Source organism: Megalobrama amblycephala, linkage group LG16, assembly GCF_018812025.1.
Source record: "Megalobrama amblycephala isolate DHTTF-2021 linkage group LG16, ASM1881202v1, whole genome shotgun sequence".
NCBI classification, from domain to species: Eukaryota; Metazoa; Chordata; class Actinopteri; order Cypriniformes; family Xenocyprididae; genus Megalobrama; species Megalobrama amblycephala.
This window is the reverse complement of record NC_063059.1, coordinates 24,184,366-24,208,228: the sequence shown is the minus strand read 5'-3', so window position 1 is coordinate 24,208,228 and position 23,863 is coordinate 24,184,366. Positions and strand designations below refer to the sequence as shown.

General features: G+C 38.6%; 3 protein-coding genes across 4 annotated transcripts; 1 reads left to right on the top strand and 2 right to left on the bottom strand.

Moving 5' to 3' along the window:
• Positions 1 to 26: 26 nt before the first annotated feature.
• Positions 27 to 4,332, top strand: gemin4 (gem (nuclear organelle) associated protein 4). 2 transcript variants are annotated; one of them, XM_048162051.1, is made up of 3 exons: positions 27 to 91; positions 167 to 286; positions 1,083 to 4,332. In XM_048162051.1, exons 2-3 carry the CDS (start codon positions 277 to 279, stop codon positions 4,235 to 4,237), a joined length of 3,165 nt encoding a protein of 1,054 aa, XP_048018008.1. In that variant the 5' UTR covers positions 27 to 91; positions 167 to 276; the 3' UTR covers positions 4,238 to 4,332. The 2 variants fall into 2 exon arrangements, with proteins under 2 accessions (XP_048018008.1, XP_048018007.1); XM_048162050.1 differs by lacking the exon at positions 27 to 91 and having other exon boundaries at positions 98 to 286.
• A 922-nt stretch (positions 4,333 to 5,254) lies between these two features.
• Positions 5,255 to 7,670, bottom strand: dhrs13b.1 (dehydrogenase/reductase (SDR family) member 13b.1). The gene is made up of 5 exons (XM_048162054.1): positions 7,213 to 7,670; positions 6,992 to 7,110; positions 6,765 to 6,888; positions 5,990 to 6,316; positions 5,255 to 5,773 (listed from the first exon to the last, which is right to left on the bottom strand). Exons 1-5 carry the CDS (start codon positions 7,337 to 7,339, stop codon positions 5,514 to 5,516), a joined length of 957 nt encoding a protein of 318 aa, XP_048018011.1. The 5' UTR covers positions 7,340 to 7,670; the 3' UTR covers positions 5,255 to 5,513.
• Positions 7,671 to 9,339: 1,669 nt separating this feature from the next.
• On the bottom strand, positions 9,340 to 21,850 carry phf12b (PHD finger protein 12b). Its single transcript, XM_048162052.1, has 15 exons — positions 21,114 to 21,850; positions 20,443 to 20,621; positions 17,987 to 18,059; positions 16,886 to 17,303; positions 16,685 to 16,805; positions 14,646 to 14,778; positions 14,221 to 14,385; positions 13,200 to 13,352; positions 12,584 to 13,106; positions 11,313 to 11,420; positions 11,051 to 11,209; positions 10,866 to 10,964; positions 10,707 to 10,789; positions 10,455 to 10,593; positions 9,340 to 10,373 (listed from the first exon to the last, which is right to left on the bottom strand). Exons 1-15 carry the CDS (start codon positions 21,177 to 21,179, stop codon positions 10,009 to 10,011), a joined length of 2,784 nt encoding a protein of 927 aa, XP_048018009.1. The 5' UTR covers positions 21,180 to 21,850; the 3' UTR covers positions 9,340 to 10,008.
• Positions 21,851 to 23,863: the final 2,013 nt, after the last annotated feature.

The window sequence follows — 23,863 nt, the reverse complement described above, 5'->3', positions numbered from 1 at the left end:
GAGAGAGCGCTAGAGAAACACAGCAAGACGAACATGAGCTGGTGCTCCTCTCTTTCTCTCTCCATCCGTCGACGTCGACGCGGAAGCGGAAGTATGCTCTTCATTTGAAAACTACTAACGTGTTGAGCAGTACTATTCAAAACTAATGTTTATCTGAAATTTACAGAGATAAACATCTAAAAACTGCCGCCACAGCCGAGATCATTTTCTCAGCGCGGGAATTTAATGGATATGAGATACTAAATTTGATGACGTTTCTTTGAAAGCATAGCAGTTATGGATCAAGGTAATAAATATATATTATATATATTATAATGCGCGTCTTCTTTATGTTTCCTGTCTTTAGTTTTATGTTGAAATGGTTACGTGAAACGCCATCATTTAATTCATGCATGACTTGGGTAAAGTTGGTTTTATATTCGCACATTCGGATCCGTATTCAATAGCCTTGTTAATCACACTACATTGGACATTCACAAGTAAATATGCCATTAAAACAATACTTGCCTATTTTGATCGACTGTGAAAAATGTTGTAAGTTGACAATCGTTGGTTGTCAATATCATGTCGTTGCTTAAAATTCGCAAACATTAATTTATTGCACATTTATTGGAAAGTCTGTATTTATCAGAAGGCCGAATGTGCGAATATAAAGCCAACTTTACTTGGAACTTGGTCATGCATGTCGTTAACTCCGCTTAACTGTCAAGTTTATATTCTTCTATTCTATAAATTAGCATGAATTTCATCCTACACTAGTACGCGATGACATGATGTAACTTGGACTTAGATTTAAACAACCAAATAATCAGAATTCCATTTGATCTGTATTCACACAAACAAAATGACAGAAGAATTCTGAAAGCATTTTATTCATGCATCATATCAGCACCTTGTATGATATTCACTTAATGCAAGAGACAAAAATAATTATAACATAAATTAGATGAAAATATATTTTAAAAAATGCAAATTAATTATTGGAGACCTACACATTTCAAATAAACAATATAAGACAATTCAGATCAGATCATTTATCATGTCTGAAAGAAGCAATACCTGATACACCTCTTCTGTTTCAGAGTCATGGCTGAGCTGTGAGAAGACAGCTGTGCTACAGGGAGGATTCTTATTGGCCAATCAGATATGCCAACCTGAGCCACTGTCATCTCTGAGGAAAGAGGACTGGGATCAGATTGGATGTCCGATTGTTAAAGCTGTCAAAGAGATATGCGGACATTCGCTCAAAGACTCCAAAGACAGGCTCTACTGGAGAAAGAAGATTCTCTGTATTGTGTGGAGCAAGATCCTAGAAGTGAGGAACAAAGAGGACATCGATATCAGATGGAAGGAAGACCCACTGTTTGCCGTACAGAACAGCCTTCCTGACATTAATCACATTGTGCTGTTTGAGCTGGTAAAGTCGATGAGCTTTCCTTCCATCTATGTGGAGCTGCTGTTGTGCTTTCAACCAGCCGAACAGTGCAAAGAGCTCAAGCTGATGGTTGATCACGTGACAAGCAGCAGCACAGATGCCGACGTGAAGCTACTGTTGGAGGTGTGGTGGGAACTACTGAAGGGAAAGAGAGGATGTCTTGATGCCTTAGATCAGCTCTTTACGGCTCAGTGTTCACGCTCCATGACTGAGCCATCACCACTGGCATCAAAAAGATTCAAACCTGACCCAGAATCCACATCTGTATGTATGGTGTACATACTATTTGAGGGGCTGAGGAAAATAAAAGAGCATTTGACTTCCTCTGAGTTGTGTATTTTTGCCCTGTCAAACTGCATGGACACACTGTATACCAACTACCTTTTAATCAGTGCTGCTGATGTCTCCATAGAAAATCAACTCCAAAACATCTCTCGCATAGTGAGCCTTAAAAAGAGAAATGAAGTAAAGGATGGTTTTGACTTGATTGAGGTCATACGTGAGGCTCGGAGAGACCTCGCTGCCGCTGTCACTCCTGCTGAGACCAAGCCATGTGGAATGACATTCATCCAGGCCATGCAGGTCACACTTGAGATTATATGCTCCTGGGAGGTTATGGGGCTTCTGAAGATGCCCAGCAATGACCCAAGTGCCATGACGATCCGTCTGAAAGATAGCCTGGGTAGAGTTCTGCCGTCTTTGGAGCAACCATCGCTTGCTAAAGACCTGGTTGGAAATGGACAGACTTTGAATAATTTGAGAGTAACTTTGAAAGGTTTACTGGCGTCTTTATCATTCACTGTTCCTGAATGTTCTGCAGCAGAAGTAGCAAATATTTCTATGACCATCTTAGACCATCATCTTGAGGGGTTTGAAGGCCTTCCTGGATTGTTTGTCTCCAAACTAAGTCAAGATTTCAGTGAGGAGGAGTGGATTCAGTGCCTAGAGAGAAATGCATGTGTGTTTCAAACCAAAGATCTCTTGATGATGTTGATCTCCACCCTTACAGCTAAATGTCAAAGTGACGCTGATGTTCAGCACTGCAAAAAGCTCAAGGATATTATTGTAGACATATTTTCCCACTTGTCCTTACCTGACAAAAATGCTACAGTTTCAGAATTGCTGTCCATCTCCAGAAAAGGTCTTCATGGATTTCTTCCCAGTTCGGTAACTGTAGGCTTCTCTGAGGAGCTCAATCTGGCCTTCAACAGCATCATTCAGACTGGTGCAAATAGCAGCCTTGATGCAGCAGTCTCTGCTGTGGCCCGAGTGGCTTTCCAGAACCCCGAAGCCACTTTGCGGAGATGCTGCCACATGGCTGTTGTTAACCTTGGAGCTCACACTCTGATAGCCAAGATTCTCCTGCAGCTCTCAGCTCTCATGTCCTCACCAGGAGTTCAAAATGACAACTTGCTGTGTAGATGCCTGCAGGACACAGTATGGACCAAGCTGTCCTCACTTCAAGAAGAGAACCAGTTTCTACAATTCTTGACTGAGCTGATGAAGTGCAACATAACTGGATCCATGGGAGAAAAGCGGAGTTTCCTTCCTCCGGAAGAAGCCTTGCGTGCGTTTGTCCAGCCGTACCTTCTCCCAGCATCTCCCAGCTCAAGCAACTTAGAGTTTTGTCTCCGACTTCTTCAGTGCGCACTGAGCCAGGAGACCATGAGTGATTCAACACATTGGATAATGAGCTGCTCTCCATTCCCGCTTTTATATTGTCTAGCTCAGCTCTTGAATGAGTGCAATAGGTGCTGGGACCAGCCCGTAGAGGGTAAGAAACCAATCTCCATGGAGTCCAAAGAGCTGCTGTTGTCTGTACTGAACACACTGGGAAAAATTGTTGGGAAGGAAGTGGCCCATGCACCTGATGTTTGGTCCAGGGCTCTCTTTTGGCTCTACAGCAAAGTTGAGGAACTGGATTGGACTGTGCGTTTTTACTTGAAGGATGTGTGGGGAAAACATTTCAAGTATGAAGTTCCAAGTTCTCTGTTGTCAGTTTGTGATCTTCCCGAGCAGGAGTGGGCCGGCTTGGACTTGCCTCAGTATGGACAAGGTACTGGACTTGTAGCATTGTTAGAATGCTGCGCTCTGTCAGACTGTGTTCATGGGGCAATGTGGGAATCTCTCTCCCTAAACCTGCTCAAACCAGATGACGTTAACATGTTCAGTAAAGGCCTGTTAGTTGCTGCTTGTCAGATACTCCCGTGGTGCACATCTGGGGAATGGGAAAGACTTCTGAAAGTGCTACAAGAACTTTTACAGTCAAGCAAACTCTATGTGCCATACTCTTTAGAATACGTTGATTTCCTTCCGTTACTTGACCTACGCTCGTTTGCCATCGAGATGCGCCTATCTGTGTTTCTTCTGCGTGTCTTCCAGTTGCTTTGCAGTTCCAGCTGTTCTGATTGGCTGCCACCTCAAGGCTGGGTGCATACAGGACGGCTTTACGCCAATGCAATGAGGGGAATTATCAGCTCAGTCACTGAGAAGATTCCTCTGCAGTCCACCACGGCATCCCCCAAAACCTCCGGAGCTTGCAGTCAGGAAGTTCTGTTTGTGTTGACTCAGCTCTTCTGTCACGTGCTCCATGTGCAGGTGATGATACCTGGTCAGCCAGAGGTGCTGTACCTGTGTGCACTAGAGATTCTGACCCACTATGAGGCCGTGCTCTCAGCTTATCCTGACAGCTGCACTGCCATGCAGGGACTCAACACACGTCACTTCTTCACTACAATCGCAGATAATCTGCAGAGTGCAGATATGAAAGCTGTTCTACACCAGAAGATAACTCAGTTATGAGATCACATTCAATGCAATATCACTGCTCTATCACAAGTTTAAATTTGTTTTTGGTTTGTCACAGAAGAAAGTTGAATAAAAAATTGTGCATAGCATTTGTTGTTCAACACTTCTTTTAAGTTATATATTTGCTAACACAATAAGGTCCAGTTTGTTCACAATAGCTATTGCATTAGGTATCATAAACTATAATGAAAAATTTTAATAGCATTTATTAATGTAGGTTAATTTGTAGATATACTACTGTTAATGTATTTTGAAGTAACATAAATTAACTATTACTAAATTAAGCAGCTTTCCAAAATTACATTACTATGCAGAGATCAGCAGTAATCTAGATTAAAAATGCTGCATCCATGATATATCTGAACTGTAAACTGGAAGTATTATTTTTTTAATTTCTTGCATGATTGAGTTAACCAATGAAATTGCCTGAAAAAAACAACAACACTATTTTGGCCATTTGCCTAAACAAAACCCTGCCCTACAAAGACACGTCAACAGACTCTATTTCAGCAAGACTGCTGTCAACAAATAAAAAATTAATAGGCAGGGAGTGTTTTTTTTTTCTGCTTACAATGCCTACATCTGTCACAGAGACAGGTGTGATTTCTCAAGACACCTATTTCAGTGCTATCCAGGGGTGGCCATCTGTGTGATCTGGAGAATCACAGAACGGCCGGTACTCCAGGACGGCCGGTGGGCCGGCCCACCACCCGCCACGCACGCAGTCATCACCTGTTTTTTTCCCCCACTATTAGTCAACATCAGTGCTATTGCTATAATTTGGATGGTATAGTATCATGAGCCACAATTAAAGTCTTGTGACACTCATGCCAGGAGTTATTGTTGTTGTTGTCGAGTTTCCAGACGCCGATTGCTTTGGGCCAGGCTTAGTCAAAGTCCAGGGCCGTTTTTTAGTCCCAGTCCATCCCTGGTGCTATCTATCAGGTAGTGGGGTCATTTATACAAACTATTCCAAAGAAGTACTCTAATGATCATTTAATGATTGAATATATGTATTTCACAAATATATACTTGAATAACAATGCAATCTTTCCAAATAAACTTTTATTTCAAGTGAAAATTACAACAATGTAAACTCATCATCTGTTTTAAACAAAGTCAGGTACTACAAGCTAAGCCCAATTTAACTTGAGATATAGGTCTCATGTTCTTTTTATCAATCTGTAAAACAGATGATTAAAGTAGCTAAATTTATAATTCATGTTATTGCACTTGTGTGTATTAAGTATAACATAGACTCTGAGTGGTTTCAGGACAGACCACTTAATGTCTCACTCACTTCCCATAGTTTTTTGGCCACAGCATCGTCCTGAGCTTTGGCTTTCAGTTTCTTCACAGCACAGTTGGAGAAATACCTGCCACTCAGGGCTTCAATGCCCTCCTGCACGGCACAGTATAGAGTTGTCTGGGCACCAGCCTCTACGTCCTTAAAGAACAGAGCTACGATGGGTTTCAATAGCTTCCTAGACATTTTATTCATATTACGGCCCAAATCAGAGTTTATAACACCTGAAGAAACAAATGTGTTGGTATCAATGGTTATCCATTGCATAATATACACACTGTAAGTCAAAAGTATGTACACAACTTGACTAAAATGGTGCAAAAACCTTTTGATCTCTAGGTTTATTCATGAAAATTAGTTGTGTAGACTAATATCAATTGTCTACATATGAAATTCCTTATAAAATTAAAATACCAGTAAAATGTTGGAGACAGACAGACCTGGGTGGAGGCTGTAACAGGTCACGTGGGTTCCTTGTAGCCTCTTTGCGAGCTCATGTGTGAAGAGCACATTGCACAGTTTGCTGTGGGAATATATCCTGAAGACATCCCTAGAAGACTCACCTACTCCGAACTCTTTGTGGGTGCGAAGAGTGTCAAAGTCAAGGTTACCATAATTATGTAAATATGAGGATACGGTGACAATGCGGCTTGGCGAGCACTGTTTCAATCTGTCCAGCAGCAGGTTGGTCAGGAGGAAGTGACCAAGGTGATTGATGCCAAACATAAGACCAAGACCATCTTCAGTAGTGCCCTGCATATAAACCCCTAAAGATATAGATAACATGCATTACGTATGGACTTGGTATAGATTTCTATATGAAATATTGCTTTTGATTAAATATTCCTTACAAACCAGTAACATAGAGGTATCAGATGAAGTGAAATACAATGGAGTCCACACTGAATATTGTGGTGTTGTTTTTTCTTATTAAAATATTAAATACATATTAATAGATTACACTACCATTCTACCTAAAGGTTTGGGGTTAGGAAGAGAATTATACATTACATTGATCAAATATGAGAGTAAAGACATTCATAATGTTACAAAACATGTACATTTCAAATAAATGCTGTTCTTTTTAACTTTATTCATCAAAAAATTATTTTTTCACAAAAATATTAAGGAGCACAATTGTTTTCAATGATGATGATAATAATGTTTCTTGAGCATCAAATCAACATATTTGACATTAATTCTAGAAAACTCAACCTGCATTGTTGATGAGAATATCCAGTCTTCTCTCGGTCCTGAGAAAAGTTTCTGCAAAGGAGCGCACTGATTTCAAACTGGCCAAATCCAGCTGCATGTACACCACATTTTTACTCCCACTCTCCTGTGTTAAAACAAAAACATAGTATATACGTGATATATAACTACAATATCACACATTTAGTAACTAGACTCCAAGGTAAATAGATTTAGGACAATGTTCTCACACTTTGCACGACAGCCGCAGCAGCCTCGCCGCGTGTTTGGTTACGGCAGGCCAGAATGACTCTCGCGCCTCTCCGCGCTAAATCCACCGCTGTGGCTCTACCGATGCCCGTGTTACTACCTGCACACCGTCACAAAGTCTCCATGAAGTGCTTTAAGTACAGACTGACTTGACACATTCTTAAAAATGAATTATTAAATAAAATAAAATGACGCGTTCTACCTGTAACGATGACCGTCTTGCCATGCAGTTTTTCTTTGCTTTTGCATCGCGCGCCACGTACATATGTACGAAATATTATCAGCACCCCAATCACAACACCCGCGATCAGCAATAACTCTTCTGACATTTTCAGCGTCAAATATACAACATATAAGAATACGAAAGTAACAATCCACAATATCCAAACAGCTATTCTGGGGTTTCCATACTTGCCAAACTCCACCTGTTGCACTAACCGGATGAACCGGACGAGTTGGGTTTGTAATGTGTGCAATTTTAGACAACATAAAATGAACTTGGTTCATAATAACAAGGCTATAAACGCGATTAGATAAGATTAGATTTTTAAAACTGAGGAACTCATAAATGTTATTTCTTTAATAGTGGACATTCCTTTAATTCAGGGGATTAGAGCAGGACCCATGTGTTTACATGGGACATACATTTATAAAACCACAGCGATATGCTGTATTTGTTATATCTGTTTGCTTTTTTTGATAGCATTTTGTAATAGGTCTAAATTATGTATGTTCAAATAACTTTGAAATAACATTAAGATAACACAGTATACTCACATCTGCAGGTGGGCTTTAGGGCTCCAGTGGGATAGCCCATACTGTGGGCCAACAACAGGCCCTATATTGGGGCCCCACTCTACTTAGTGAAAAACGGGTGAAGAACTACTTTGTTGAGCAATTTCACGAGCTTGTGTCAACCAGTGTTGGAAGTAGCGCATTACACATAACTTGAATTACATAATCAGATTGCATTACTTTACTAGTTACTTGAAAAATTATACTTTTTCAATTTACAACAAAAATATCTAAGTTACTTTTTCAAATAAGTAACGCAAGTTACTTTTTTACATTTATTGACTGACAGCTCTACTGTCACTAAATTTGAACTTGCATTTAATCTAACTTGCACAAAAACATTCACTATTCCTCAAAATGAATAAAAACAGTGAAATGCAATCTCAGAATTTTACGCAAAGCTGTAATAAAGTATATTTGTGTAATCTAATATAGTTAATTATGTATTTAATCTCACTTTATAAACCAACGTCTTTGCTGCTGACCTTCAATGATCCAATTCAACTATACGAATATGCAAAAATTACTTTAGATTTAGAAATAAGTGTTGAACTTCCTCCTAATCCAGACGTGCAGCACAGCTGAAAGTTTTGTTTGAGCTGTGCCCTCTACTGTACAGATGTAAATATACATTTCCTTCAGCCTGAGGCTTATTCATTTCACTTTAGGTGTGAAAGGGCCTTAGCATTGGCCAAAAATAGAACTTTTGTTATTAAAAAAATAATAATAATAATAAAAAAAGCAAGCCCAGCCCATTTGTGAAAAAGTACCGCAAAAGTAATGTAACGCATTACTTTTCATAAAAACTAAGTAACGCAATTAGTTACTTTATTTTAGGGAGTAATGCAATATTTTTATAAGTAACTTTACCCAACACTGGTGTCAACAGAAATGAAAGGAAGCTAATTACTTGTTTACATAAAGTGAAGACGATAAATCTTTCTGAAAGTTGCTATAAAGTTGCCTTTCTGTAAGAATAGTTACAGCAACAGAACACCCGAGCGAAAATGACAGGGCAGCAGCCGAGCGGAGTGATATTTTCCTGTTGCAGAGCGTGCCACACAAACACGATCCCGTTTGCAGTGCTTATTTCCCCCCAATGGCCATGTAAACAGGTTAGTGCATTCACACGGATGAAGCCCGGTGTTATACCGAATTATGTGACCATACACATAATGTAGTGATGGTAGGATTAGGATTGGCTCAATACAGCGTCAAATAATAATTCAGTGGGTCAGAGAATTCGACACAACACCGGCCTGTGCGTTGCAGCGATTGTTTCCTCAGTCTGTTTTTGATGTTCTGCACGCGCCGAAATAAATACATTTGTAGTAATTTCACCACAAATGCCTACCTCATATTGTTTCTAAACTGTATGACGGATATATGTGGAATATAAAAGAAGATAATCTGAAAAACGTCTGTTTTTTCGTCCATACAATGGAAACTAAAACGGTTTTGTTACCAACATTCTTCGAGATATATCCTTTTGTGTTCCACAGAGGAAAATCATACAGATTTTAAACAACATAAGTGTAGGTAAATGAATTTATTTTAATATACACAAAAATCATAAAATGGTCTGTTATTTAAAAATCTTTATATATTTACAATGTAATGACATACATGTCAGACGTTTTCTTGCTGACAAAATGACACTTCAGTCACATGTACATGACCAAAAGAGACAATTTTAGTTGAACAACTAGCTTTATACACAAATGAACTTCACAACCAAGGCTGTAGAGGCTCTAACACTACAGAGAAACGGACAGTTCCAGAAGAAAACTAGAACGATCAATGATTCTGCTAATAAATCCTACAAAGGTATTTGCACATGTATGCACTTCTGCATATAGTTACCTAGTGTGCAAAAACTGCAGAAAAAAAGAACAATACATTTTTATAACAAAATAAAATATTTTGGAGTAAATATATTGTTCAAAAGAGTACATAAAAACCTCTTGTACTGACACAAAGTATACAGGGTGTAGTGTCGACAAGAGAGGTTTAGGGGAAAAATCGAACATCTGCTCCTCAGTCAAAAGGTTTTGCATAAAAAAAAAATGATAGAAATGTAATGTGCAAACACTTTGTCCGTAACACCCAGCACCCAAAGTACAAATGAATGAATTAACCGCATTATCAAAGTTCCTCTATCCAAACTGCATTTATGGTCCATCGTGTTTAAGAAGAGGATGGGTTATGATACAGACTTGGACTGTAGCACTGGCATTTGGTGGAGTCTGGGAGTCTGTGCGTCAACCACTTCAGTCTCTTCCTGGCTAACGGTGGTGGTTGTCTCCTCTTTTTTGGGTTGGTTGCTAGTAAACTCTGTGATGCTGAATAGGAACTGCATGCAGCCCACTTTGATGCAGCTGCTGTGGTGAAGCAATGCGGTGCCCTCCCAGCCGGCTCCGCTGCCCCCTATCAGGCTGGAACTGCTGGCTTTACAGTTGCAGGGGGACTTGGGCCCTCCTTGAGCCTGGCTGCTCATCATAGCACCTACGGGCATCAGCACTGCCTCCGCACACACCTCTCCCAGATTCTTCCTTGACCTGTTGCCTCCTGCAGATTTACCATATGAGATACAATGCATCACGACAATCATATAATGCATTACAAAAACAAGACGTGGGCGGTACTCACTGATGCTGTTTTGTACTTTGGACGCGAGTCCACTGGGTGAAGTGATGTTCGGTTTGTCAGAGAAGTCACATGAGTAAAGCACATTATCTACAGTTGTTCCATGTTCACTGTAGTTCAGAAGCTCATAATGCTTCGTGTTCTACGAGAAATTAAATATGAATTGATAAACATTCATCTTCCATGATCTGTTAAATCTGGACAATTACATTAAAATGAGCCTTTAATGAGGCACAATTACTGGATTTCACTCACTTCATCATAAAAGATGCAGGCATGTTTTCCAGAAACATAATTGCAATGACCGTAGTTTGTAAGGCACACGTCCATTTCAGCACCTGAAAAAAAAAAAAAGTCAATGATGCAACTTCAAAATAACGCAATCTCGTTTCTGTTGCATGTTGCGAACCGTACCTGTTCCTATGTACAGAGTCCTATAGCACATGTTGACAGCTGCACCTTTTCCTGTTAAAGGACACAGTACTGCTCGAGCTTGCACGTCCCTTTTTTGTACTGGAAAAGAGGAAAGACTTGCTACATTATGACTGGAGGGGCCGTTAGAACAGCCTCAACATGATGTGATGAGCGAGTTTTGTTACCGTCTGTGTGTTGGGAGGGTTTGGGCAGAGAGGCAGTGACGGCTGGAGGAATCCCACATTTACTTGAGGGTTGAAGTGATTTGGGAGATAACAGCTGCTGGATCCTCTGCCAGGCCAGAAGTCTGATCAACTCCTCATCCAGCTTATTCATGTCCACTTCTACAACACAGAGAAAGAATTTCATTCCTCAGAACCAGTGCAAAGTATTATTTCTAATGGAAACATGAGTCAGAGTCATGTCTGGTTGAAGTTGAAATCTTACCTGCATCGCCTTGAACCACATTCTTGATGTAGCTGTATAAGCTGCCTATAGAGGAGGGGAGCGTTGAGCTTTTCCCAACAGACATTGCATCAGGGCTCACTTTGTTCTCTGAAAAAAACAAGACATAAATATGAAACTTTTGTGGACCGAAAAATCTCTAATCTTAAAGGTGCCCTAGATTCAAAATTTGAATTTACCTTGGCATAGTTGAATAACAAGAGTTCAGTACATGGAAAAGACATACATTGAGTTTCAAACTCCATTGCTTTCTCTTTCTTATGTAAATCTCATTTGTTTAAAAGACTTCCGGAAAACACGCGGATCTCAACATAACACCGACTGTTACGTAACATTCGGGGTGTACGCCCCAATATTTGCATATGCCAGCCCATGTTCCCAACATTATGAAAGGCATTAGACAAGGGCAGCCAGTAACGTCTGGATCTGCACAGGTGAATCAACAGACTAGGTAAGCAAGCAATAACAACAGCGAAAATGGCAGATGGAGCAATAATAACTGACATGATCCATGATAGCATGATATTTTTAGTGATATTTGTAAATTGTCTTTCTAAATGTTTCGTTAGCATGTTGCTAATGTACTGTTAAATGAGGTTAAAGTTACCATCCTGGAGACAAGAGTCGTCGCTATTTTCATTTTTAAACACTTGCAGTCTGTATAATTCATAAACACAACTTCATTCTTTATAAATCTCTCCAACAGTGTAGCATTAGCCGTTAGCCACGGAGCACAGCCTCAAACTCACAGAGAATCAAATATAAACATCAAAATAAATACTTTACTCACATAATTTAAAGCATGCATACAGCATGCATGACGAACATCTTGTAAAGATCCATTTGAGGGTTATATTAGCTGTGTGAACTTTGTAAATGTGCTGTAATATAAGCGAGAGCTTGTGTGGCAGGGAGCACATGAATTAAAGGGGCGGCGCGCTGAAAAAATCAGTGCATAGTTAATGATGCCCCAAAATAGGCAGTTAAAAAAATTTATTTAAAAAAATCTATTTTGAGCTGAAACTTCACAGACACATTCAGGGGACACCCCAGACTTATATTACATCTTGTGAAAAAACCTTTAAAAATCCAATTCAGTCTCAATTTGGAGTTTGGAACTACATTTTCTGAATCAGATTTCCCTTGATTCATTTTTTTTAACAACTGCAGGATACATACAATGAATCTGATACTCAGAAGGGGACTTGAATATAAAATTATATATGATGTATAGAGTGATGTAAATGAAATACCTTTAGTTTGAGATGACAAGCTGCTGTTCGTCCCCGAGGAGGAGCTGTGATGATGGGCAGACGTGTCTGAGGCAAGGCTGGTAGTATCTTTCTGCATACAGGAGCTGAGGGGACTGCTGCTCTCAGTCTTTATGTCTACATGGTTGGGCAAGGCTGGTTCTGAGAGTGGAGTTTGTAGTCTAGAGGGGCTGCTGGGCCTGTGTGGGATTTCAGCTGTCATGCAGGTTACACCCTCACACACCACTGGCCCATTCACTCCTGTGCCCTTTTCCGCTCGACTGTCAGAATCACCTTGACAAGATCTTTCTCGGCAGCTTTCGGGCTGTTTGGGTGCCGGAGGGGGCAGCAGAGGGACCCCCTGGGGGCCAACTGGTGTACCGCTGAGCTCCTGTGTCTCCATACACTCCTGCGTCTTCACGTCTGATGTATCGGTCAGCTCCAAGTCCCGGAGGGAAGATGACATCTGCTTAGCAGATAAATGTTTCATAATACTGCACTGAAGTGCAATGACATGACGAAGCCACTGTGGAAAGGGGAAAAAAAACTGAATGGTACAGTCATATTTATATAACAGCAGTTACGTTTGTTATACAAACACTTTAAACGGTGCATTTACCTCCTCTTGTTCTTCTTCGCTGGTTAAATGTTGGGTAGAAGAAGAACATTCTTGTTCCATGAAATTATTTGTGACCAACTCTCCATTGCGAAGGCCCATTTGATCCATCAGCACAGGGGGGTTTTGGTAGTGACTTTTAATGGCATTAGGGACCTATGAATACATATCAAAATGACAGTCATAAATCAAAACTACCGTCTATGCGAAGGTACTTTTGCTGAAATTACCTGAAATCATAAATCAAAACTACCGTCTATGAAGTCATAAATCAAAACTACCGTCTATGCGAAGGTACTTTTGCTGAAATTACCTGATTTTTCCAGCAATTTCAATAATTTCTAGCCAAACAAATTGGAACTGAGGATGATTGGAACATACATTATTGTTCAAAAGTTTAGGGTCGGTAAGTTTTTAAATTTTTTTGTTTCTTATTTTATTTGTTTCTAAAAACAGTAATATTGTTAAATAGAATTACAAGAATTAAAATAATTATTCTCCATTTTAATATATTTTAAAATGTAATTTATTCCTGTGATCAAAGCTGAATTTTTTAGCAGATATTGCTCCAGATCCTTCAGAAATCATTGTAATATGCTGATTTGGTGCTCAAGAATCATTTTCTTCATCTGTGCTGAAAACGGTTGTGCTGCTTAATATTTTTGTGGAAATTGTTATAGGTTTTTTTTTCAGGATTCTTTGATAAATAGAAAGTTCAAAATAAATCTTTTGTAACAAATGTATTTACTGCCTCTTTTGATCAATTAAATGCATCCTTGATGAAATTTTATAAATTTTTCAAAAAAAAAAAAAAAAAAAAAAAACTTACTGACCCATTGAATGGACATAAATATATAAAGGCCATTTATCTTAAACCATTTAACAGGCCATTTAAGTTTCTACTGTCAATATACATTATATATTTTATTATTATTGTCATCTGACATAAAAGGCCTATTAAACACACTTGTGAAATCCCTTGGTAACCCTAAAAACCATGTTATGTTGCTCTATGAGACTCCACCTTCAATGTCTTTTTCTTGATGTGGCGGACACCTCTGCGGTTGGGATGGTGTTGGCGGTGAACCCATCGCAGGAAGTCCACTTTGACTGCGTGCTGGGACAATCGGTCCTGGAACTGATCAAAAAGCTGGCAACGTGTGCTGAGGGTCACATTCTTTTGGTTTAGCTAGAATGGAAAAACAAAATTTTTTTTATTTTATTTTATAGTCCGTAATTTCAGGAGAGTGTAATGAAAGCACAAACAACCAAAAGTAAAGAATAAAAATTAATGAGGTAGTTGAAATATTACAACTTAAATGTGACGCAAATATTACACAAACTGAACAGGGAAAAATACTGCAATCTGTTGTTATTGGTTCCAAAATTATTATGTGTGCATTGTGAAACAGGCCTAACATGAGGAACTGATAAAAACGAGCCACTCACCACCATGTGCTCTACGTGGTTGGGACACATCCATCTCCCAGTAGGCATGGCAGTGAGAGGGGGGTCCAGGCAGTCCATATGGAACAGGAGCGCACAGTAATCACACTGGATCAGAGGAGCCACCCTGCAGCTCCTGTGGAGCAAGAGGAGAGAGAGAACCTGATGCACTGTGCAACAACACTGACAACAATCAATATGTGATTCCATTTGGGTTACATGGGTATTCAAATTCTCGGTCAGTGTTATTTTAATATTATTTACATACTAATACAGTATTTACAAATATCTTGAATTAGCTTTTATTGCTATATATTCAGTTTTTATTTTTATTTTAGTATAAGTTTTAGTAATTTTGTTATTAAATGCATGTAATGCATGTTTTTATTAGTTTTTTTTATATTTCTATTTATCTTCTTTCACTTTAAAAATGTACACGTTTTACTTTTAGTAATTTTAGTACTTCAACTTCAAATAATTATTGAAGTTTTTCATTTAATAATAATGCAATTCCATCTAATAAATGTTTAAATTAGCAAAAATGATTGTTAACAATAACACCATTCTGAAAATAAATATTGATTTTTCAATTTTAATCAATTCTCATTTTAAAGAATCAATCGTCTAGTCTATGCTCTTTTCAGTTGATGAATGAACGGAACATTGTATCGCACCTCCCAACCAATAAATCACTATAAGTTTTATTACTTATGGGCCCGGTTTCACAGACAGGGGTTAGACTAAGCCAGGAGTAGGTCTTAGTTCAATTAGGACATTTAAGTAGCATTTATAAATATGCCTTAGAAAAAAACATTGCTGGTGTGCATCTTGAGACAAAACAATGCCACTGACATATTGTAAGATATGTCAGTGCAAGTTGCTTTCAGTTAAAACAGCTCAAACATGCATTTTAGTCTGTGAAACCGGGGGATGGCGTGACAGTCTCAGCTTACAAATTTTGTCAATTTTATTAGGAAATTCAAACAATAAATACCGTTTTGGCACTCTTTAATGTGGTGTGACAGATCGCTGTAGCGCCTCAGTACAAGCGGCACGTGAACCGATCATCTCTTCCTCTTTACTACTAGTTACAGCACGAAATAAACGTGAACGAACATCAGAAGGAATTATGAAAGATACAGTACAACTTACCGAAATCTGTATCATGTCTCGTAATCGCTCAATCAGTGTTTCAACCGTGGAAAGACGTCAATGAAACAGTTTGAGAACAATTTCACGTAATGTTACATTTACCTCATAAAAGCCATTCAAAACTCAGTCAGCTAGAAAAATGAACATATTGCTAGATATATGCACTATTGCACATCTATTGTATTTTTTTTTACCTAATCTGTTCTTCGATATTTCATGTATGTTGGAATAAGTCTGTCATGTTTTTATGACAGCCACTATTTAAATGTTTATATATATATATTAAAAAAACAACAACTACAAACATAATTACGCCATTAAAAATGTATTAGATCATTATTATGTGTAATTGAAATGTAAGTAGCCTATACAAATCAGTTAATTTTAACCTTTAATGGTCACACTTTAGATTAGGGTCCAATTCACACTATTAACTAACTATTAACTACAACATTTGCCTGAATTACTGCTTATTAATAGTTATAATGGTAGTTGTTGAGTTCAGGTATTGGGTAGGATTAAGGGTTGTAGAATATGGTCATGCAGAATAAGGCATTAATATGTGCTTTATAAGTACTAATAAACAGCCAATATCCTAGTAATATGCATGCTAATAAGCAACTAGTTAATAGTGAGAATTAGACCCTAAACTAAAGTGTTACCCCTTTAATATTATAGTGATGTACTAACTGGGGTTCCCTGTATAGTTTACAGCATTAGTTAAGAGATTTTTTCCTTGAAGAAATTTGCCATGTACTGTACCTGATAGGCCTCAATTAATCAATATCAGATTGAATTGAAAGTGAATCATGAAATTTGTTCCAATGCCCAATACACACATAAATATATACATACACATAAAAGTGTCTGTAATGTTTCAGGGCTCTTACTTGCCACAGGTGAAGCACACTTTCACTGGCAGAGGGACCAGCCCACTGGGATCCAGCTCATGTTGTGGCCTCTTTACATTCTTTCCTATTGCCTCCTCTTTCCTTCTGCGCTTACTGCTGCCTAGATACACACACATACAATAAGAGTTATTCAAAGCGCACTTAAACAACACATAGCACAATAGTGTGGGCGAGTCTCACCTGGCAGTGAAGTGGTGCACGTAAGCTCACTGGGCAGCTGGAACTGCGTGGGGTTTCTCTCCATGGCCGCAGCGATCAGCAGCTGAAAAGGTTTCTTCAGGCGAGGTGTGGCGCTCTCGGACTCGGAGCAGTGTACTTCGTCTTCGACGTCCATCAGGTCCTCGTCCACGTCGTTGTGTTCCGATGGTGTTGGCGTGTCAGTAGACGCATTGGAAGTGGGCGTTCCAGGACGGCTACTAGTGCGTCGCTCGAGAAGACGGACCTGCGCGACAGCGAGCCTCAGGCCTCCTGACGCGGCAGAGGGCAGTCCATCCAGACGCAGCGTTCCCAGCTCCAGCTCTGCTGCAGGGGAGGAGGACCGCTTGGATAGCTGCCGCTCTAATGCCCCGTTCACCTGCTCTGCCTTCTGCTCACGCTTCTAGAGAACCAGAAAATTATACTGTATAGCTCTGTTCTAAAGCTAGTAAGCAAGGTTGCTAAGGCAACAGTTAACATGCTGCAAAGTTAAAGCAGGGGTTCCCAACCACATTCCTGGAGCCCCCCAACACTGCACAACCAACAAAGTATAAACATGTCAATAAAAGATTCATTGCACAGCGTAGACAGCTTTATTGATTATAACCAGTGTTTTCAGAAGAGTGCAGCTTTGTGTACCTCACGTTGTAATTGACAGCTTCCGTGAATATAATGGCAGCGATCTTTGCTCGCTTTATGTATGTAATATATATTTTTCATACTGCTAACTACTGTTCATTTTATTACTTATTTTTCGAATCAGTCACTCAGTGACTTTTTACGTATAAATGCACAGATTTTTAAATATATAATAGTTCTAAGCACATTGTTTTATGATCTGTCCTGACAGAGATTATTTTTTATTTCATGAATAAATAGGATAAGTTAATATTACAAACTGTTCCTTGGCATTAATTTTGGATTTATTGTCAGTACTGGGCTCACAGTTCATGTGGCTAAGGTACTTTGTACTGTGTGTAAATGACCCTGTTCATCCACCACCACTGAAGACCATTTTTGAAAAAAACCTGCTAAATGTGCAAAGATAATGCAAGACAAAGCAAGGGCAAATATGACTGCACCAACCTTTTTGCGCACGCTGCAGCGATGACACATCCAGTCACCAGGGGGCAGCATCTCTCTGCTCAAAGGTGGATTACTGTGAAGAATGAAATTTCTTTCACAAATCTGGATATGTTCAGAAACACAATACTGCTTTTTACACATTTTAAAATGTATGTGAACTGCTGCATTTTCATGTAAACTCTGCTGCTGCATTTTTGCATGAAAAATATAGTGAAAGTTCACAGGTATTATTCAATGTTCTAGATGCAAAAAAATAAACAAACTGTTTTGGTCTCACAAATCTACAAGTTAAAACAGGCTTAACCACAAGGACTCATTGTAATATTTAGGTTACATGGCGCAAATGATGATTGATATGCCACAAATATGTAAATATAATTCTTTTTTTCTTTGTCATACAGTCACTGTAGACTAGCTCTATATTACATCAGCCAAGAGAAAAGGTTGGATCAATTTAATGTGAAGCACAGCCAAACAAATCAGGACAGAGATGTTGAATAACAATACATTTACTTCCTCTTAGTGATAAGCACAGGACAATAGCAGTAAAAACTAAGAGTTTTCTTAATAGGGCATGGCAGAAAACAAACATTAAACAGCTATCAAATGAAATGAAGCAGGAGTGACTCCATCCAAACAAAACTTCCATGATAAGAGATTATAAGACACAGCTGAGCCTTCAGGAATTTATTCTTACATGAGATGTCAGAAAAAAAAACCTGTAGGCATCAATTACTTTTTGTTCTTGGAGTAAATGTGCATTAATACTTGAGCTCAAAGCTCAGGCTGCCAGTGAACAAAAGACTTCTAAATGTCCTTTTCTAGGCCCTTTTTTGGAAGAGGAAGTGGTGTGCATAAAACAATATGCAAAGTTAGCAGTCAAGCAATCTGCAGTGATTATGCTACAGCGATAAGCTTCTGCATGCTGAACATATGCTGAACTGCCAAACTGCTTGTAGTTTCTGTTACTGCTACAGTTTTATTCCCAAAAAAATTTATATAAAAAAATTCAAGGTGCAGCCATTACCACAGGCATAAATTAGAGAAATTATAGCTTTAATTCAGCAAGGACACATTAAATTGATCAAAAGTGACAAAGACATTTATAATTTTAAAAGTGATTTATATTTTTATTTGTTTCCACAAAAATGTTAAGCACTAATCAGTTTTCAATATTAATAGAAGTCTTTCTTGAGAACCAAGTCAGCATATTTGAATGATTTCTGAAGGATCATGTGACACTGAAGACTGGAGTATTCCTTTGCATCACAGGAATAAATAACATTTTTAAATAGGTTATATTAAATTAGAAAAATATTTGAAATTGTAATATTTCACAGTATTGCTGTCCAAACTTTAGAACAGTCATGTGTTTGTTTTTTTTCCATTTAAAGGGTTAGTTCACCCAAAAATGAAAATAATTTAATTTATTACTCACCCTCATGTTGTTCTACACCCGTAAGACCTTTGTTCAACTTCGGAACACAAATTAAGATATTTTTATCAAATCCGATGGCTCAGTGAGGCCTCCATAGCCAGTAATGACATTTCCTCTCTCAAGATCCATAAAGGTACTAAAAACATATTTAAATCAGTTCATGTGAGTACAGTGGTTCTACCTTAATATTAAAAAGCGACAAGAATATTTTTTGTGTGCCAAAAAAAACAAAAACGACTTTTCAACAATATAAAGGGCGATTTCAAAACGTTGCTTCAGAGCTTTACGAATCAATTCGGCGATTCAGATCTCCTATCAAACGGCTAAACTGCTGAAATCACATGACTTTGGCGCTCCGAGTCACTGATTCGATTCGTAAAGCTCCGAAGCAGCGTTTTGAAATCGGCCCATCACTATAATTTTGAAAAGTCGTTATTTTGTTTTCTTTTTGGCACACAAAATATTATATTATATTACACAAAATATATTGCTTTATAATATTAAGGTAGAACCAATGTACTCACATGAACTGATTTAAATATGTTTTAGTACCTTTATGGATCTTGAGAGAGGAAATGTCATTGCTGTGAATGCAGGCCTCACTGAGCCATCGGATTTCAACAAAATATCTTAATTTGTGTTCCGAAGATGAATGAAGCCCTTACGGGTGTGGAAAGACATGAGGGTGAGTATTTGTTCATTTTTGGGTGAACTAACCCTTTAAATGTTATGTTGACAGCAATAAATTCATAAACACTTTCGCTAGAAAGTTTATACAGTATAAACCATTACTAACCACTCCAACTAGTACTTCCAATACTACCACAAGTCACCCTCTCAATCCAAATCAACCAACCAGATACATATCTTTATGATGTTTATATATCTTTGTAACGTCAGCAGCATAAACAGACATGTACATAAACACAGACAAGACCAAACAAAGGTTCAGTCAACTGGCTCGGACCATTCTTACCGTCGATCCCTGACACTCTCTGAAAACGCATTGCAAACATACCAGCACTGCAGGTGAAAAGCAGCCGGACAGTGATCGCAGCAGAGCAGATCTCCTCCCTCACGGCAGCTATCACAGGTGTCGTGGTTTGTGGCTCGGCCTCCTCTTCTGGTCTCCCTCTCTGGTTTACGTCTCTTCTCTCCATCCTCAGAGCGCGGAGGTGCGAGCAGCTGTTGAATTTGCTGGAACATAATGGCAAATATATTTTAAGCATGCATGCAGTGTTACCTCCTGAAGTGTTTCAAGTGACAGAAAGTCTATTCACACATTTAACATGGGTGTCTCCAACCTAACCACTGCAGGTTTTGGATATAATCCAAATCTGATACACCTATTGCAGATTTTGGAGTAAAATCGGGTGTTAGTAGAGAAACCCTCAGAGTGTGCAGCCCTGGGGGGCCTCCAGGACCACTGCATTCAACTACGAGTAGGTCATTAAACTTTTTTTCCATGTCAAATCAGATCTGGTCACGTGAGCTCACCAATGAAAACTGTTCGGTTGCTATATAGCCAAGTTTTGTTCACGTTTCTGCAACAGGCCTAGCTCTGGATAAAGGGACTCACGTCCATTCTGCAACTTACTGTCATTCGGATTCATTTAATCCTTGTATGCCTGTATTATAACTCGCGTAAGGCAGTGATTTGTGGCACAGCTGAAGGGCAGACAGGCTTACCTCCATTAGGCCCCCAGACGTGTCCAAATCGTAGAGAATCTTCGGGGTCTCCATTTTGTCCCACATTCACACTGCTGAAATGTAGCATGAACACAAAACCGAACAGCAGTTCTCGCTTTCTCCAAATCCAGTCGGGTTTTTGTGCTGTCCTTCAGCCGTCCGGGAGAAATTAAACTGGTCGATAATCTAACAAGATAGCGGATTGGCTACTCGATGTTCGGCTAGTTAGCAGCTATCAACAAACAAAAGCACACATGTCGCCGGAGGTCTGGTGCTGAACAAGAGCTGATGAATCGCCCAAAGTCTCATTTAAGTGCAAATATCCTTCCTATTTTGAATGCAAGTTGTTGTCTTGTGCAGTATTGAGGGGTTCATATGGGATGTAAAGGCCTAGCTCGCTAGCCTAGCAGCATCCTCTGCTTCAGCAGCAGCCGCCTGCAAAGATGCATGTAGAAATCCACAGCTGTCTGTCCCCATCGCATACTGACCAAAAAAGCGCTTTCCTTCACAAAGCAAGTCTGCTGGATTGATTGTCGGCGGTTAGGTCCTTATGTGCAGAAACACTCGTGGATGGTGTCCAGATGACAGCAGTGAAGAGCAGAAGTGTTGTTATGAAAAGCCATTGCTAGTAGCTATGCTAACTGGCTGGCGCTGCCCTCCTCTGACTCGAGCTGGGTTGGAATGAAGTCTGCGCATGCGTACTGAGACGAAGAGAGGAAGGGCTCCTCCTAGCGTTAGTCTGGAGGAATAACAGAATAACTCTACGAGCCTGCAGGTCATGTTTTCTCTTAAAGGGTTAGTTTACCCAACAAAAATGAAAATTCATCAGTCATTAATTACTCACCCTCATGTCGTTCCCCAACTGTAAGCCTTTCGTTCATCTTCGGAACACAAATGAAGATATTTTTAATGAAATTTTTAATGAGAGTTTGACAGCTACGCAACTACTGTACCACTTTGACGCTTCAAAAAGTTCATAAAGAGATTGTAAAACTAATACATATGAAATTAGTGGTTTAGTCCAAATTTTCTGAAGAGACACGATCACTTTATATGATGAATAGATTTGATTTAGACTTGACTGAATTTTCATTTTTGGGTGAACTATCCCTTTAAGCAAGGTGGAAAATATCATACAAAAGGAAATGGGTAAATAATAGTTTATGAAGAACAAATAAAACAGCCCAATCCAATGGAATATCATTTTTAATTGAAGATATGGTCTGACAATATTGTGGTAAAATAATTACAGTACAGTACAATGAAGTAAAAATATATTCTGAATCAAGATAATCCCAAACAGCCAACAGCTATCAAGAAGCATCTCAAGATTTATTCCATGAATTCTTGACTGAATCCCAGCAATGCACTAAAAAAACACATAAAAAACCCCAAACTTCAGTTCTCTTGTAAATTACAGCACTTCTAATTTTACTAAACTGCTCATGTAGTCTTCCTCACTCATAAGTTGCTTTGGATAACTGAATAAATATGAATATAATATAATATTATCAGACTGAAAAATGCACTTGAGTTCCTTGAATTCCATTAAATGTTGTTTCTTATGTTCCCAAAACACTGTTGTTCAATTTGAGACAGTGAAACACTGAAACGTACACACACAATGCAAGTCTGTCATGTGACCAACTGTGATGTTTTTGGCAGCTTTTGCTAATTACACTGAAATGACATTTCAATCAATACGGACAACATTCAAATGGAGACCAAGTACGTAACTCTTTTAGATGATCCATATCATTGATATTAACAGACAGTGTGAAATGATGAACAAAGATCTATTCTATAATAGATAAACCTCATATATACATACATTGAAGCCATATCTAATACAAATTTTATGTACATTCTTAGATATTTATATATTAAGAGTGCCTGCCGAAAGAGTACAGTCAATTGTTATTTTGTTCCATAATATGTATAAAAACATACAAAAATAAACGGAAATCAAAAAATCAGAGCCAATTGATCAGTGAAGGAGGGATGATTTACAAGAACTTCCTGTACATAGATTTCTACTTTTGGCTTACACAACCAAAGCTGAAATTTAGGGCAGAGAAAGAGAGCACTTCCCCAGCAGTCCTTTATTTCACACTGTACACACAGGCGAATCATAATTTAGCTTAACGTAAATGTTTAAGACCACCCCAATGAAATAGGAAACCCACTTCACAGCACTGGATACAGATGCACCAGTTTCCATGCAGAACACTACACTTCATAAAACAGATGTTATTCCAAAGTTTATAATCACTTTTTAAGTAAAATATCTCATTTTCATGATGTGGAAAATTCTAAATCATAAAAAAAAAGAATTAACAGTAAACCATGCATAGGTTTAATTGTTTAATAATTGCAGTGTTTTACAGAGTGTTTTTTTGTTTTTTTTTCTTCGTAGGATGGAATTCATGTTTGTAATGCTATGATTACCATTACATTTATGGCAAATGTATCTGGATATGATCTCTAGATACACCATCGTTCAAAAGTTTGGAGTCAGTAAGATTTGTTTTAAAGAAATTAATACTTTTATTCAACAAGGATGAATTAAATTGATGAAAAAAAACGTTTCCTTTCTATTCATCAAAGAACCCTGAAAAAAAAATTATCACAGTTTCCACAAAAAATTTGAAGCAGCACAACTGTTTTCAACTTTGATAATAATCAGCAAATCAGCATATTAGAATGATTTCTGAAGCATCATGTGACACTGAAGACACTGAAAATTCAGC